At 46.0% G+C, this 18,178-nt stretch overlaps 1 protein-coding gene across 1 annotated transcript in view; it reads right to left on the bottom strand.

Annotated features, from left to right (window-relative positions):
* Nucleotides 1–241: 241 nt before the first annotated feature.
* LOC144672437 (scavenger receptor cysteine-rich type 1 protein M130-like) overlaps nucleotides 242–18,178 on the bottom strand; it is a 45,858-nt gene continuing 27,921 nt past the window's right edge. The window contains exons 11-18 of the mRNA XM_078534281.1: nucleotides 16,986–17,291; nucleotides 15,496–15,798; nucleotides 11,427–11,732; nucleotides 8,495–8,809; nucleotides 7,239–7,532; nucleotides 5,797–5,829; nucleotides 3,422–3,538; nucleotides 242–2,286 (exon numbers count right to left, since the gene is read on the bottom strand). Coding sequence (XP_078390407.1) covers nucleotides 2,198–2,286; nucleotides 3,422–3,538; nucleotides 5,797–5,829; nucleotides 7,239–7,532; nucleotides 8,495–8,809; nucleotides 11,427–11,732; nucleotides 15,496–15,798; nucleotides 16,986–17,291 — 1,763 coding nt within the window. The 3' untranslated portion in view covers nucleotides 242–2,197. The remainder of the gene's footprint in view (nucleotides 2,287–3,421; nucleotides 3,539–5,796; nucleotides 5,830–7,238; nucleotides 7,533–8,494; nucleotides 8,810–11,426; nucleotides 11,733–15,495; nucleotides 15,799–16,985; nucleotides 17,292–18,178) is intronic.

Below are 18,178 nucleotides of genomic sequence, written 5' to 3'. Positions count from 1 at the left end.
GTTACAGGTGCACAGAGTGTAGCAGGTAATTCAAGTTACTGCAAAGGGAGTGGGGGAATCAGTACCGCCCATTTCCCTCACCGCCCGGGATAGATTCCTCGGCCTCGATGCATTCGTGCTGGTGAAATGAATCATTAGGTTAAGCATTGTGCTGAAAATAATGTTTTAATGTCATGTTATTCGCCTCACCCAGAAGTAAAGTTTGCCAAATGAGTGGATTAGCAAGAGTCAGCAGCACACTTTACAAATTTATTAATGACATGTCTTTGGCCATGAGGGTTTCATATCACCATCATTTATAATCCCATCTTGCCCATCCCATCAACCTCAAGCGCAAACCCCAATCTCAATGCTGAAGCTGATTGCAGATCGAGCAATGCTCATGGTTCCCAGCAGCAAGAATATCAAATAAACCGGACCAATAACAACAACAAAAATAAAAACAAACACCTTTATTGCATGAGTAAATGTAAAGGCAGCTTTAGAAGTAAGATCTCGTTTCAAGAGCCCATGCATAACCTGTGTGAGGATTTAAAAAAATTTAAACCAATGCCTCGCAAGACAACCGAGACAGCCAGGGAGTGGGACGTGGGGAAGATGTTTCCATCAGCAGGAGAGACTAGGACCCGAGGGGCACAGCCTGAGAGCAAAGGGAAGACCTTTTAGAACAGAGATGAGGAGAAACTTCTTTAGCCAGAGAGTGGGTGAATCTATGGAATTCATTGCCACAGAAGGCTGTGGAGGCCAGGTCATTGAGTGTATTTAAGACCGAGATAGATCAGTTCTTGATTGGTAAGGGGGATCAAAGGAGGATAGGGTTGAGAAACGTATCAGCCATGATTGAATGGCGGAGCAGACTCGATGGGCCGAATGGCCTAATTTCTGCTCCCATCTCTTACGGTCTTATGGTCTTATGGACTAGCGGCTTAAGGGCTCTTAGTACAGGACTGATGGGTTTAATCACATCTTAGTTTGATGTTGGTAAGGTTCCTTTAAAGTTTTTCCTTGGTTTTACAGCTGACCTGACTTAGGGGCTGTGCTTGATTTCTCCCTTGTTTTTGTTAATTTAGTTTATTGTTTTGACTCAAAAGAGTTACAGGTCTGTTGGAAGATGACATGGTGGGGTCGGTCTATTGAAATGTTGCAGAATGGACGACATTCAGGGGCTAAATAATCGGATCTTAATATTCCACGAGGGAACGCGGTGGACGAGTTTAAAATCATTGTCTGTTACTTTAAGCCTTTGCTTTATTACAGAGAGGTAAATCATTTGCTCTGTTGGGTGAAAAGGGGCCATGTACAAAACAACTGAGACATCCATGGGTCAGAGAGCATGAAGTTGAATTGAAGGGTGGTAAAAGGGGGCCGGGAATCGCCCTAGCGCCAGCTTTACGCCCGATTTCCCTGTGCCATTTCACCAGCTGTAAGGTGCACTATTAAGGGGTGGAAGTGGGGATTGCAGATCGGCGGATGAGTGCCGCAACGCCTCGAATTAGTGGCGATAGCTCACAATAAACGGTAGCCGTGGTTAATCTCTGAAGGCAATTTCCCTCAAACCAATGGCGTAATGTGCGAAGCCCAATGCGTACGAAATTAGCAAAAAAATAATGGGAAAGGGCAATAACAGTTCCATCTGACTGGAGCCTCCAATCCAAGGAAAATGTGGCTGTGTTCGTGGCTGCTGTTAGTTTAAGCTCTGCTTGAGATGGGAACAACTCATGGGCAGTCTTTCATCGCTTGTGGGTTACAGGCTATGGGATGTTACATTTAATGGGCGTCAATGGTAAGTGAAGCCAATTTCAAGCCCTGCACATACCCACTGGCTGTAAATACATCCATGTCTTGATGTATGTGACGTTACTAAGACGTATCCTGATTTTAACACCCTCAGGTATATTCAGGTGTGACTCAGACACAATGCATCGGAAGAGAATGCTCCATTAACTAAGTGGAGTTCAATGCAGGGCAAATTCAACAATATTCTAGTCATTGTTTGCTACAGGCAAGTTGAAGTCGTTGGATAGGAATACAAAGAAAGCTGTTCTATCTTACCGAGAGAGAGAGAGAGAGAGAGAGAAACTTTGACACATGCTACCGACAATCATCAAAAAAAATGAAGATGTCAATTCTGTTCTTTGGAGATTTTGGGTGTATAGGTCTTTGTAAATGCTGCCAAGTCATTGGCTCCGTCTGCACCTTATATGGGAGTATCTTCATCTACATAATCATTGCGATCTATTTCCTCCTGATCGGTAATGAGAGGTTGCAGGTTTTGAATGTGGCTTCCTGTAGAATGGAAACACATTATAGATACCTGGGGGAGCATGATACGCCTCAACATCACAATTTAACAAACAACGCCACCCCAGTACACCAATTTTACCATTGCCCCAGTTGCTTTTGTCCAACACGTTTTGTTGGGTATCCTCCATCGATTATCGCACCAAACACCAGACGTGTTACATCTTAAATCAATGGTCGCACTTTATGCCAGCGGTCGAAACTCAAGGGCCCCCTCTCTTCAGGACTCAGGCTGGGACAAGTGGATGGGTTAAGCGTTCCTCAAGATGATGAAGAGAGCCCGGCCACAGATTGGTGGGCAGCTCCCATCCCCATGTGCAGTGTCAAGATAGGAGAAAGGCGCACAATGTTGGGAAGCGGACAGAAACGCAAAGGTTAGCATTCAAACTCTTTCGAGTTATCAACAGTCACAGATTGCAACTCTTTCGAGTACAATCGCAGTTCTTGGTTTTCCGGGAGTGGGACATGAACCCACAACCCTCTGATTCAAAGGCGAGGGTGCTATGAACTGAGCCACAGCTGACACCTCTACAGTCACAGATTGCAACTCTTTCGAGTACAATCACAGTTCTTGGTTTCCCGGGAGTGGGACATGAACCCACAACCCTCTGATTCAAAGGCGAGGGTGCTATGAACTGAGCCACAGCTGACAATATGGCTTCAATGTTGATATCTCCTGATTGAGCTTCTGAAACCCAAGTGCAAGAGATGCAGGTAACGGCGAAGACAGTGTCTGATTCACCAAATGAGAGACCTACGTCTAAATGAAAAAGAGTCAGAGGGACTCGAAACGTTAACTCTGTTTTTGTTCTCTCCACAGGTGCTTTTGGACCTGCTGAGCTTTACCAGCCTTTACTGTTTTTTTGCATGAGAGACACAACTGTGTGGGGCTAACAATCAGCTACGCCGAAAAACATTCATGGGGTGATTTCGATCTTACAGCACAGGAGTGAAGCTGACCTACCGAATTGGACAGTTGAAATAGAACCCGTCTAATTTTCTCCTCCAGTTTATTTTTTAGGTCGTAGATCCAAAAATGAACCCATCGTGGGAAGTATTAGAAAGGCTGTGTTGCTTTTGTTTTAAAAAAAAAATGAGCATTGCTAATGTTGTTTCTTACCTTCCCTTGTCCAAACATATCCAGATTTACGGTAGTGATTTACCACAAACAATCCGATCACGATGAAAATGAGTCCACCCACGCAAAAGCCAATAATGCCTTTCCTCTTCGAAGACCCTACGAAGTAAACACCGAAGTTAGGCGTAATTATCCAAAGTGTTTTGCATAATTTTACCTCCGTTAAACTACGATTTTTAAGAATAATATGCATTCCTTATTCGTTGATGGGATGAGTGTCCCTCTCACTGACAACGCCTGGAGTTATTGTTCATCCCCAAATGTCATTGAGAATGTGGTACACAGCCACCATCATGAACCACTTTATTTACGTACACTGACCGTGGCCTGGGAGAGGGTGCTCCAGGAGTTTAACGCAGTGACAGTGAAGGAAGTACCGCTCCAAGCCAGGGTACTGTACAGATGGTAGGTGGAAAACAATGTGATGGTGGGGTGATGGGGGGTGGGGCTGTGTGGAAACTGAATCTACCCACTTTGGGTGGGGTGGGGTGGGGGGGACAACAATGCAGAATATTCCTTAAATGGGGAGAAATCAGGAAGTGCTAATCTGCAAAGAGACCTGGGTACCCAGGCTCATAACTCAATTCAAGTTAACATGCAGATTCAGCGAGCAATTGGGAAGACCGATGATATGTTAGCCTGTATTGCAGGGGGAGCTTGAGTGCAAGAGTGAGTAAGTCTTGCTCCAGCTGTATAGATCCTTGGTGGGACCACAAGTGGGGTATTGTGTGCAGTTTGGGTCTCCTTACCTAAGGAAGGGTGTAGTGGCCATAGAGGGAGTGCAACGAATGTTCACCAGACTGGCCGCTAGGTTGGCTGCATTGCCTTATAAAGAAAGATTGATTAGGCTGGGCCTGCATTCTCGAGAGTTCAGAGGAACGAGAGGTGATCTCCTTGGAGGCTACAATTTCTCACAGGGCTCGACAGGAGGGATTCCGGAAGGATGTTTCCCCAAGCCGAGGGGTCCAGAAGCAGGGGGCGAAACATCAGCATGAGAGGGTGGGCCATTGAGGACCCCAGACCGTGGAGGGACTTCTTCAGAGAGAAGGCGAGGCAACCTTTGGACTTCAGCAACGCAGATCACTGTGGAGGCTCAGGCATTGACTGCATCCAAAGCAGAGGCCGATTGACTCCCAGACACTAGTGACATCAAGGGAAACGCCGACAGTGCGGGAAGGTGGCGCTTGAGGCAGATCGAGTGAAATGGCTGGAGCGGGCTCGAGTGGCCGAATTGACTGATCCTGCTCCCCTGTCTTTAATGTCCCTCTGCTGGAGGGGAAATTAAGCTGTTCCCCTGCACCTACAGTCTTGCTCAGCTAGGTAGCAGCAGGTTGGAAGCTGCTGCCCACGGAACCTTTGGAAGGTCCTTCAGTTTTTACCTTCCAACATGGTTTGCCTGGGCTGGAGGGAATGGATGTTTATGGTTTTGGACGGGGGACCAATCAATGGGGTTGCTTTGCACTGGACGGTGTAGTGTAGGTTGTGCAACCTTTAGGTGCCAGGGGCCAAGTTACATTTGATTTCTTGCTCAAGGGTCCCCATGAACAAATTTCGAAAAAAAAAAGATAAGGTTTGGTGCAACATTAAGCATGATATTTAATACAATGTCGAGGCCGGGAGAGAATAAACATATGACTGAAGAAACAAATAAAGCAACATCCGAGAGGTAAATTGATAATTGGATATACCACAGGGCTCCTTGTGGGATTTTGGAGCTGCATTTATCGAGACAATGTTTCATTATCACATACTAGACCAAATTGTATTGGTTTGTATAAAGCAGGCAACTAATTACATAAATCAGTAAGTGAAAACTTAAATAACTATTTGTCCTTGTATAGATGTCACATAAACGCATAACTGGATTTGAAATTAGGAAAACCTAAGTAGGAACCAAAAATTCTCCAGTAGGGCCGATGAAACGAACCCACAAGGGGGAGATAGCTTGATAGTTAGATGGATAGCTGGGTAAATAGACAGACAGACAGACAGACAGACAGATAGACAGAAAGATAGACAGAAAGATAGACAGATGGATAGCTGGGTAGATAGATAAACAGAAAGATAGACAGATGGATAGCTGGATAGATATACGCATCTGATTTCATCTCCTTTCCCTTTGAGACATTTACGATGAATATATGGATGTTGAACATATCAATGACTCAAAAGCCAAAACGCGACACATTTTGGTCCACTAATTTGTTTCCCAGTTAGGGAGGGTATAATGTTTGTCATACATAGATAAAGCATCAGGCTTTCTCCAGCAGCTCCAGTGCCAAATATTACGAAACACGTCATGAGAAAGGGGGCAAAGTTGGCGATGGGTTTCAGGGATGAGTAGCGTCATACTTTACCTGCAGAAACTCCTCTTCGCTTTAATATTGTATCTATAAAGGGAATAAAATCATAGGTTGGAATCGGAAGGTCAATACATAGGTTATACTCCAACAGTCGTCGACATATAATGCAATTGCAGACCGATTTTCTTTTCCACAATAGGGGCAATGGGGAGGCAGCAGGTTTGATGGCGGGAGTTATGACTCAAATCACGTGCATTAGAATCGGAGTCAATTTTGCCAAACCCACGGCGCTTAGCTGCCTGAATCAAGATAAGGGTGGGTTGGCATTTCCCTTCATTGTGACAACTCAGCTTTGTGGGTTGCATAAGAGAGCATTGCGTCTTCAGGGAAAATATTGGAGCTGGGTCCCTCCCTGGTCTCTGATTGTACAGGAGGCAAATAATTGGGTCCATTAATAAATAAATCATACTTTCCACAATGCTATTCCACCGAGGGGGAATTACACTTTAACGTGGGAGTGACAATGAATAAATGAGAAAATAAATACACGAATGAACAAACAAACAAACAAATAAATAAATGAATACGTAATTAAATAAATAAATATAATGATACATAAGTAGATAGATGGATAAATAAATAAATAAACAAGTAAATAAATAAACTGCTTCATTAATTAGTTAATTAAATATATAGATACTTCACAGAATATTCAAACTTTGGGCGGCTTCATTCTGTTGTTTTTAATGGTTTGCTTCATACTTTTAAAGTTACTTTGGTACATTTATTTGCGTTGGTCTAAGGGAAGCTAATAGTCTTTAAGATTATTTTAAAGTGCAAATGCCAGCTGGGTTATATATTTAGTTATCTGAAGAAAATCATTTAACTGGAGAAAATTGGTCTGATGGTAAGTGGGCAGCTGGCTCCCTACCCCTCACCCACTCCCCCAACCACAATAAGCATTAATCATGAAAGTGTAAGGCATTTAACTATTTATATGAATTAGTGGCTCTGGTCTCCTTACCTAAAGGCGGATGTAGTTGCCAGAGAGGGAATGCAAAGGAGGTTCACCAGACTTATTTTGTCTCATGAAGACCGATCAATGAAACTGGGCCTGCATTCTCTTAAGTTTCGAATTATGAGAGGTGACCCCCCTTTGGGACTTACCAAATTCTTACAGGGAGTAACAGGGTTCATGTGGATAAGATCCTTCACCTGGCTGGTGGGTCTAACACCAGGGGAGGCAGTCTCAGAATAATTAGCAGCCAATCTCAGACTGGAATGTGGAGCATTTACTACTCTGAGAGTGTGGTGGATCCTTGGACCCCTCTACCGCAGAGGGCAGCAGGATTGTCAAATCGTTGAGCATTATCAGGGCGGAAATCGATAGAGAATGGTTAGCTCGGGAGAGATTTGGATAATAAAAAAACGTGCCAAAACATTCGCCACGAGCTAGCTGGAGATCTGGCCAAAGGCCAGTTCCCACAAAACCTCACCTGTGATGGTCAGTGGCACTGGGTCACTGGATGTCGAATGGACCCACTCGTCTCCCACTTTGTAGACATACTGGCAGGTGTAGTCCCCCTGATCGTCATCAGCGATGCTCTTGAGGCTCAGCTTGGCAGACACGTCTTCGGGATTCAAATCCTGGTGAGAGAGGTACACGCTGTTCCTAAGGAATTCCACCCGCTTGCTTGCGTTGTGGCGTTGGAGCGAGCATTTCAAGGTGAGGGACTCTCCTCTTAGGAAGACGTCATAGTCAGGCTGGAGGGACAATCTTGGCTTTGGCCCTAGAATGGGTTATCATCAGAATTATTTCTGTTGCTATTCTTAAAGCAGGATTCGTCATAGATAATATAAAAAAAATGGTTCATTTATAGTGCAGAAATTAATCATTGATATTTGAATCTCTACTTGTCTTTTTTGTTTTGTTTCCCCCTGCTTTTAGCATGCAAACGGCCCGGGCTATCCTCCACCTAGTCCCACACCCCACCACCCTGATGTGGGCTGTTGCATTGGTTTGGTGGGTGTTGATCCAATGTCTAGCAATATACTGGAAAATAAGGGGTGTTTCATCATCCTCACGTGTGAATCCACCCCCCCCACCCCCCACCGCCACACTTCATTCTAAAGTTAAAGAATTAAAAATTCTTAAGCTAAAGTCTTTTGTGCAGGTCAAAGTTTCAGTGCAGCAGAGTTTCACATTGAAGCTGAATTCAGGCTACTTCTCAGGCGACAGTTTTGGGGGCCGAGAAACAGGTAGCAAAGACTGGGCAACTTCAAGAGTGAATTCAACTTCCCAATATGCAACCTCATCAGTTCCTGTGACATGGATACGTAGCACTTGCTAAATGATTCCCATGTCTCCAACAAGCCCAGGCAAATTATGATATCAGGAACAATGGTGCTTTTCTGTTATGTTCAGCGAGTAAGGCAATTGAGAAGAATATATTTGGATCAGAGTTTTTTTTTGGCAGTGCTGCAAGATACATTTATTTTCTTAAAACACTGGATGTTGAAGGGCATAGATCCGAAGGAACTTTTTCCTCTTGGTGGAGGGATCAATATTCAGGAGGCATAGGTTCAAGGTAAAGGGCAGGAGGTTGAGAGGGGGTGTGAGGAAGAATTGTTAACCCAGGGGTGGCGGGGAATTTGGAACTGACTTGCCTGAAAGGATGGTAGAGGCATCCCTAGATGGTCTTATCAATCTTAGAAAAGCCCCGCGTCTAATCTCCAACCCATCGTTGCTTACCGGAGCAAATTACACCGGCATCCTCTTCGTGTATGCAGTTGTGTTGACCCCAGTGCCGGGAGGGACATTGCCACAAAAATGCTTCCGTCCCTCGGCAGTCCAGATCGTCGAGCGCTATCGAACCAGTCCCCTTGCCGAAATAGGCGTGGGTCAGCGCCGATATCGCCGCCCCGCATCGCAGTTCCCGGCACACCACCTGGGCATCCGCAATTTGCCACTCGTCGTCGCAAATTGTGCCCCATGTCTTATTGTTCAGGATCTCCACTCGACCCGAGCAGATGCTGCTCCCGTTCACCAGTCGTATTTTTACCCCCTCTGTTAATGCAAGAACAGCGATTTAGCCATGCCGGGTTGGAACCAAGAATCAAGAATTTCGACATGCCCTTCACCCACCCACAGTTATGTTCCCCGCATTACACATGGTGCCAAGCCCATGCACGCATGGTTATGGTTAACTTCATGTGGGGGTATTGGAGAATCTGACACCGGTACCTTTAAGGAAGGGAAGGCTAAGGTGTTATTCATAACAATGGTGCTAAACATGTTGAAAAATTCTTTTGAGTTATCAACAGTCACAGATTGCAACTCTTTTGAGTATAATCACAGTTCTTGGTTTCCGGGAGTGGGACATGAACCCACAACCTTCTGATTCAAAGGCGAGGGTGCTATGAACTGAGCCACAGCTGACACCTCTTGAAAAAATTAGTTGCGAATGACACGTGCAATTAATGCATGAATTGGACAGCAACTTCTTTCGAGTACAATCACAGTTCTTGGTTTTTCCGGGAGTGGGACATGAACCCACAACCCTCTGATTCAAAGGCGAGGGTGCTATGTGTTGAGTTAAGGGAAACAACCCTACTCGGAAGGGGTTCGGTGATCAGAGGGCACCAGTGGCTCATAATTGGCACTAGAACAAGGGGTAACATGAAAGGTAAAACAATGGGTCCAGTGGGTTGATGTGATGCGGAATGGTGCCCCAGATCAGCCAGTGAAAGAGGATTCAACAGCAACCATCAGACATTTCAAGGCTGGCGCAGTACAGAGATAGGAACTATCAGAATAACATGATTGCTATGAAAAGCAATTAGGAAATCAGGAGAAAAATGTTAACCCAGTGAGTGCTAAGAGCGCGAAACATTGGAGTATTTTATTATTATTATTGTTATTGTTATTATTATTATTATTCATTGTTTCGTGGGATGTGGGCGTCGTAGACAAGGCTTTCATTTGTTGGCCATCTCTAATGGCCATTGAACTGAAGGGTTGGCAAGGCCATTTCGGAGAACACCTTACTTCTGTGGCTTTGTAGTCACCTGGAGGCAGATTGCCTCCACTAAAGGACGTCAGTAAACCAGACACATTTATTTCGCCTTTTCTTGGTTAATATCATTCAGGTTAGTTTTCAATTCCAGATAGATTGAAATTGAGCTGAATTTAAATTCCACTCGCCGCCGGGCAGGGACCTGTACCCTTGCTCCCAGGACGCTAGCCTGAGTTTCCGCGTCACCAGATCAGTGGCATCACCAAGTGCCCGACCAGCTCACTCCAACCAAGCACCCAGCCGCAGCGCCCACCCACGCCCCGTGTTGAGCTCAGCAGCCTAGGTGAGCCGAAACAGAATCTGGAGAAGTAGGCGAGAGGCAATTGAGTAGAACATGTATGGTGAGAGCATGGGGGACAGAGGATATGATAAGCACAGGTATAAAGAATACGAAATGAAGGCCAAATGAAAGTCTGGCCTTGGATCTGTAAATTGTGTAAAACGCTAAATACTAATGCTTATAACAACGGTGAGCAAAAACAGAGACTTTCAGTTTGACCAGCAAGTGAATAGCCTTTCAAACCGCAATGATAGAGAATGTATCCAAAGCCAGGATCATCCCGCCTTTCTCTGTGGCTGGATGCTGAAGAATAGAATCCGTGCTACTCTGGTTGGATTAAGCTGCAGCATAAATAAACACAAACTGACCTCACTGAAAAAATGAATATTTTCATTCAACAAAGATGAGAAACTCCAAAAAGGTCATCGAGGAACTGGAGACTCCACCAATATAAAGTTTCCCTGTAGAGAGAACGGGTTCTCCACCAATCCTGAAGCTCCTAGCTCTGATCTGATTCAACAATGAGCCGTTTTCCAATGGTCCTAAGATGGGGGCTAAACATCTCAACACGAGTGTAAGAATGACATGGATCTCCAATAAATGTTGTGTCAACTGCGCAACCTCTGGGGAAGCATGGTCACTGACAGTCGCTTCAGCCTTTGTTGAGATGCGCATATTTCAGAGGGGCCATGTCAGTTAAGAGGCGGGATGAGGGGGACTCACAGGCAATTTTACGTCGTCAGGAAAACAGCAAAACTGAGGCCAATTGCGGCACAGCTCAGGGCGAAATGACATAGGTAGATCATTTGTTTTTCCGGCCTTCTGCGTGTAAGCTTCTATCCTGAGAGATATCCCACGAATTACTTTCACTGCCAGATCTCCATTTTTTTGTTGTTTTTTTTCAACTGCACTGTGTGGGTGTAAACCGGCAACGCCAGCATTTACTGCCCATCCCTAATGGCTAGATCACTTCAGGGGAATCCGAATTGTTGTGGGCCAGAGGTCACACGCTGGCTACACCAGGTTAGAATCCAAATGGATTGTTGCCCCAATGTTACTAATGCTAGTCTTCAATTCCAGATGGGACTCTGATCTCATACCTCCCAGGTATTTTCGTCCAAACCTCTGGATTATTCACCTTAGTAACGTTACCACTACTAGATACGCAAGCTATGTATTTCACCAGCAATATCAGCACTTTCTTTGTGACCCAGCCGTTTGGAATTTCTGTTGCTCCACGAATATAGACCCCGCCATAACATTTTTTATTATTTTTTTTTTGGCCTGTTTTGTTACAGATTGCAGGTTGCGTAGGAGGTTTCTCTCACCTGCCACTTCTATCGCCACGAAGTTGCTGTCGGTGGAGTTGAACATTCTCCCGTTTATTTCAGTCTCATAGATGCACGAGTAGTTTCCGCTATCCGAAACAGTGGTGTTGGCAATTCGGAACTCTGCGCCGTGATGCGCCCACTGTGTCAATACCCAAGGCATGTGAGTGTCTCGTCCGTCCTTCAGTAAGTGAAACCTGTCCGTGCTGTAATATTCAGGCGCCATGCATGTGATACGGACGCTTTTCCCTTGAAGGTATAAGCCAAACAGCGTCGTGATGGTCAGCTTGGCACCCTCCGGTCGACCTGTAAATATTGAAGATAGATCTTGTTTTGCACATCATATTTGAGAGCCGGGCAATGCTTCATGCTCAACAGGTTGCCGGCTGATGGTTAAAATATATCATCCCAGCATCACAGACCCTTTTTCCACCTCCTTCACATAACCCGGCGCATTATTACCCATCAGGTGACTGCCCAATTCCCTTTTGAAGGCTGTAACTGAACCTGCCCGCCATGAAGAGATATTAATGTCTATGATGCTGTTGGATTTTATTTTTTAATAGTGTTCTAGTGGGCACTGTGTCTACCTGCGTCTCCGTGTGGGTCTTAATTGGAGTAAAGCTAGGTCGCCTGGTTTCTTTGATGTATGGCGGTTTTGAGGTGTTAGTTAGGTAAACGTAAATAGGGTAGAAGGTAGAGTGTAAATTTGCATTCGTTAAAGTAAACCATTCAAGGCTGCTGGTGAAATTTTACACGTAGCCAGAATGCACCAAGCAATGTATTATTTTACAGCTTGCTAATGACATTGGTGGGATGAAAGGATGTTACTGTTAGGAGAGGTAAAGTGAGAAGCTTAGTGATACAATGGAAATTTATATTCAAAGAGATAGATATCCATTCATGAGAAAGGAGATTGCGTGTAAGGGAGATGCTTCTTAACATCCAGCCTGTCAGCCTCAAGCTGCTGTCTGCAAGGACCCAGAGCTGAAAGAAAATCATTTTGAAAGTGACTGTCCAGGGTGTTCTCTACCAGGTATCCCTTTAAATCTACGCGATTTACAGTTGCCTTAACGGGGGCGTAAGTGACAATCTGATTAAATAAAAGTTTTTTTCTGTTTTTTTTATGGTAGGCATGTTGTTGTATGTGCTTACAATCACTCTTGTATCAACAAATGTTGAATTTAGTTTTATATAAATAAATAGTCTCAAGACTCGGTGGTCTTATTACTACTAAATTCAAAGCCTGCGTCCCGAAACACACAAATCTCAAAAAATGGGTGATGACAATTGTTTCAAGTTTGCCCCTGGGATTGCACATCTCAGCCTTTACCTTCGGCTGTGTCATAATGTTGCCTCCACCACACACAAGCATTCCGAAACTTAACCCCTCACTGCATATGAAAAAAAAAAGTTTCTCTTCATCTCACCTTTGCTCCTGTAATGGATTATTTTCCATCTGTGCCCTCTGGTTCTCGATCCTTTCACGGGCTGGAAAAGTTTACCCCTTTCTACTCCATCCAGACCCATTATGATTTGGAATACCTCTATTGGATCTCCTCGCCACCTTCTCTTCTCCAAGGAAAACCTGCCTTCATAACTGAAGCCCCCCCCAAAACTGGATTTTCATGAGCTGTTTCTGAACCCTCACTAATGCCTACACAAGCCTTTAAACTGGGGACCAAGAACTGGACGCAATAGTCTAGCTGAGGCCGACATGTTGACTTATGCAAGTGCAACGTATCCCCCTTCCTCCTGTAGCCTATGCCCATATTAATGAAGCCCATGATACCGTTTGCTTTATTAACCACGATCTCAACCTATCCTGCCATCATCAATGATGTATACATCCAGGTCCCTCTGCTGCTCGCCCCCTTTAGAGTGGTACCCTTTAGATTTCTATCGTCTCTCCATGTTCTTCCTACCAAAATGAATCACTTCACATTTCTCTGCATTGGACTTAATCTGCCAATTTGTGGACCCAGTCAACCGACTTGCCTATGCATGTTGTACTTCTACAGGCCACCTTTTCCGCATGTATAGACAAATCTGTAGACGTATCTGGGTACATACATACTGAACAGGAAAATTTGGAGGTTACCTGGCACTATAGAAAGGAGTGCCCATTTTACCCGGCGACTGAAGTTCAGCTCTGTTGCAGCCGGGATGCCAAGCCGATGTCACCCATATTGTGCCACCTCCCGAAGCGAATTCTTAGCCCATTCATCCAACAAAAGATTCGGCCGCAGCGATACCCCCATAACATGCCCCCCCCCAATTTGGGCACCCGGTCCGATGTTACAATCAGTATCGATTTTTGTTTCATTACTTCACAGGGTGTGGGGACCGCTGACCAGGTCGATATTCAGTGCCAGCCCGAAATTCCCTTCAACATGAACTTTTTTTTCTCTGCTGGGATTTGAAGCGATTGAGGTTTGAATCTGTGTTCCCATAGCTTTAGCCCTGGTGTCTGGATTATTAGTCCAATGATATTACCACTAAGACACTGTTTCCCCCCAGTTGCATTAGCAGTTGGCCTAAATAGGAGCTAGGCGTTGCAACAACCAGGCAATGCTCCACGTCTCTTAATTCACTCCCCTTCAAATCTTATTCAAGACGATTCTAATTCCTAATATGGCTGAAATTCAACTAAAATGATAGCATTAATCTGGCGGTATGTCAATGGCTATCTGCTAAAAGTCAGCTTGGGGCAGCCTCCTCAAAGGAAGTCCTACCACAAATAATCATAAGAAACTATTAAATGGCATTGGTTATGATGAACTAACATTTTGAACCAAGCTTGCCAACTTAACCCATCGTATATCCAGCGCCGCGGTTTAACGAATGCCAGTAGGCCCAGATTATGTATTATTATATCTTTCGTACCCGACATTCCGACTCAGGCCGGGCAAGGGGTCGATAGTGCCTTCCGCGCCCTGACCCCTTCAATCGAGGGCTACAGCGTCAAACAAGGAATCCATGTTCCAGGGTTCAGGCAGGGGCTGGGCGGGGTTGGGGTCGGTGGTGGAGGAGGAGGGATCAGACAGGGGAAATAGGTAGTCAGCTGTGGGTTGCGGGGGTGTCAGGGAGTCGCTGGGAGAGTTGGGTGGTCTTTGGAGGAGGATCTGGTGATCATTGCGAGTGATCACTGGGGTGGTTGGGGTGGGGGTAGAGGGGTTTGTCGAGGAGGTCATGTTGCCATTAGGGCCATTGACTGTTCGGGGGGCTGGGTAGACGGTCCTTCAGGTGGTCACTGAGGGGGATCTGTCGGGGGGGCTTCAGGTGGTAAATGGGGTGGTCTTGTATTCGGGAGCTAAGGGGTTGAGTGGGACGGCGTTCGGGGTGGGGGGGTTCTGGTGATCAACGGCGACGGTCATGTGTTCAGAAGAGGGGCTGGGAGATTCTTGAGCCTCAGGTTTGGGAAGTGAGTTTCATGGCGGCCGACTGGTCAGTGGCGAGAGTTGGGTGGTCCAGTCGGGGGCTGGTGGTGGTCAGTGGGCTGGTGGAATCGGGTAGTCGGAGGGGGTTGGTCAGTAGGGCGTGCGGTCAGTGGGTAGATCAGGTGGACGGGGCCATTGGGGAGGTGGAGGGAAGTAGGCAAGACCCTGCGCTGGCACTGGGAGGGCATTAATATTATAGTGACCCCGGAGTGAGCAGTGGTTTTAATTCTTCTAACATTTCTCGGGTCCTGTAAGACGGTCAGGAATATCCGAAGTTTCTCATTTAGTTAGTACTTTTGGATGGCACCGATTGAACCTGGAACTTCCCGGGAAATTGCCGAGCCACCCTTACTGGGAACTGGGCACTGCCAGAGGAGGCGTGGTGTGTTGGTCGGCGCACCTTGGGTGTTCCCCAGTTACAATGGCCTGGAGTGTGGCACTTGCAGGTCCTTTTCTCGCCAACCGTAAGTAAGTAATTGGTCAGTTTCGAATTCTTCTCACTTTTAGGCCACGGTTTTCAGGTGTCAATGGGTTGCCTCGATAACCATCCTGTGCAATCGTAGTACAGTAGCAATCTCTCACAACTACGGCCACATAGATAATTTGAACAAAATAAAAAAGTCACCTACGTGTTAAGGTTACGTTCACCACCTCACTGGGAACTGAGCTATAAGTTCTCCCCCAAACGGGCGCTTGGTAAGAACACACGTAAGACCCCTGGTCGGTGCTTCTCAGGTTCCGGACGGACAGAAGAACGGTCGAATTCGAAGTGGGACCGAAAGATGCGGCGACGGTAGTGCTGCCGGATTTGTACAGGGAAAAGGTAATGTCGCTGTAGACCTTCGGAGCCGAACATGTGATTATAGCGGACTGTCCTTCCAGGTATTGACCAGATGGCCGGAGTTGGCTGATCTCTGGACTCTGTAACTTCTCTGGAATAGAAGCAACGCAAGGGACCGTTAGGTTACATCTTGAACATGCATGTTTGGATTTCTTGGGGGTTTTGGCTCGGCGGGGGTTGGGGAAAAGGTCTTTTTTTTCCCCCCAAGGCCAAGGCCAGTTTTTTTTTTTAATTTGCCTAAATCCAGTTAACTATTTGAAAGGAATTGCTGGTCTACTTCCTCAAACGCCCCTCCTGGTTTGATACAACATGGAATTTCTGAGCCCAGGCACCCCCAGCACCTCACTGCCTGATTGACGTCCTATTAAGGGGTAATCGCCAGTGCGCGAACGTTTGCCCTCCGAAAGGGCATTGGTTAACCAGCCGGTGCATTGCGACGATCGGACAGATCCATGGCCACTTCCGCCAGGGGATGGCTTATAAAAAATAGGGCTGTCTTGCCGCAATGCGAGAGGAGATGGGGGTGATCCGTACTTACAGCACTGTGCACAATTTAGGTTTCCTTATTAAGGAGATCCCTAGAGAGTCAAGATAAGGCTCTAGGGATCTGGGTTGGAATCCCACTTTGGTAGAGATCGATTAAAGCCGTGAAAAGGTCCTCAGTTAAAGAGGGAGGAAAAACCACGTTGTTAACTCAATCTACCGCCCTTGAATGGTCTGGCCTACATGTAGCTCCAAGCCCCCCTTGGCCTGTGGCCGAATCTTAAAATGAGCAAGGGAAAATTAGGGATGGGCAGTTAAAAACAGGCCCTGACACAGCGACCCCCACATTCCCGTGAGCAAATACAACAATGTAGGGGTCTGTCTCATGAGGAAATGCTGAGCGAGTTGGAGTTTGGTAAAATGGGAGATGTAAAATGGGGAACATCAGGATGCATTTGCACCTCTGACAACTTCCAGTGTGGCATCGAATCTTCCAATCTCGGTGTCCTACCACACGAAAGACCATTCGGCCCATCATTCCTGAACTGGGCCCCTTTGAAGAAAAGAACTATCTGATTCGTCGCGCTCACTTGCACTTTCCTCCCATTATTGCACTCTCCTCTTCAAGCATTCTTTTAAGGCCCGTTGAATCTGATTCCAGCAAAGCATTGCAGGCCTTAAACAACCCGCTGCATTAACCAGGTACTGTTCCCATTAGTGGAACAGGTGGTCTCAGCTAATCCTTTTTTAAAAATTCGTAGCCCCCCCCGCCTCGCAGATCTGTCTGGCACCTACCGGTTACACGTAACTGCTTGCGATCACTTTGTGTTGAGTTAAATATTCTCCCCGACCTTTTGATCTGGTAGAGGCAAACGTAATCCCCCTGGTCCTTAGAACTGACATCTTTGATGTTGAGGACGGTAGAGAAACCCGCAGCCTTGGCAACGGCCGACGTGATCGAGACGCTGTTTTCAAGCTTGCACAAGACGAAAATGACGCCAGAATACGCATCTTGAGTCGAGCACCTCACCCTGGCCGTCTCGCCAATAGAAAACTCCCCCGTTGCTCGCAAGAGCTCAATGGTGGGCTTTGGGGGCTTATCTTGAAAGAGAGCAGAATCGGAATGAAACTTCTGTTTTTACGGAAGCTGGCTTGCATAAGTGGCAGACAATACCGTTAGGGCACAGAGATCGATTATGTACCTTATAATTGTATTTGTGAGTGTGAGGGATGTGTGCTAGCTTTACGGCTTAAGTTTGATTTCTATTCCTAGATCTGTGTTGACAAAGATAGAATTGAGCTTTAGCACCAGTCTAGAAGCTTCCTGCATTTCTAATACGTGTTTTACGACTGTGGCAGCTAAGTTAAACAAACAGGAGTAGAGAAACTTGGCTGTTGCCTAGCAACAGGGGTTCGGAGAGGCAGATCCCACCCGCAGGCGCACAGAAAAAAAAAAACCTAAAGAAACAGCAGCTTTGAGATCAATTTGAAGACAGCTGCCAAACAAAAGCCAACTAGAAGGGACAGATAGCCAGTCAAAAGCTAGAATTGGTTGAAAGTAGCTGGCAGAGAGATACTGGAGAGAAAGGAATAGATCGCTAGTCCAAAGTTAAAGAGAATGACTCAAAATTCAGCGAGTGGAACAGGAGAAAGCCCCAAGCATACTTTTTACTCAAAGGAAGGGCAGGAACGTTCAAAAAGTTCTGTTAAGTGCCGTTAAGAGTGAAGAGAAGAAGGAAAGCCTCCAAGCTTCATATCTGCAGAGGCAAAACATGCAGGAAGCAGATTTAAAGCGAGAGCAGCTTGCAAGAGGCAGAAGGTCCGAAGAGACGGCTGAAGGTTTGTTACTCTTTGCTATCGGCATGTGAAGCAGTGGCGTACTGTTGACAGCTGAGCCAGCAAAAGAGAGTGCATGGAAAACAGCTTGAATGCATGTGGTGACCGAGGGAAGAGGGACATCGGAAGGAGAGTTGGAAGCCCTGCAGGTG

This window comes from Cetorhinus maximus, chromosome 38 (assembly GCF_964194155.1).
Source record: "Cetorhinus maximus chromosome 38, sCetMax3.hap1.1, whole genome shotgun sequence".
Taxonomy (NCBI): Eukaryota; Metazoa; Chordata; class Chondrichthyes; order Lamniformes; family Cetorhinidae; genus Cetorhinus; species Cetorhinus maximus.
Note: the sequence above shows the minus strand (reverse complement) of the source record. Positions and strands in the feature narration are given on the sequence as shown.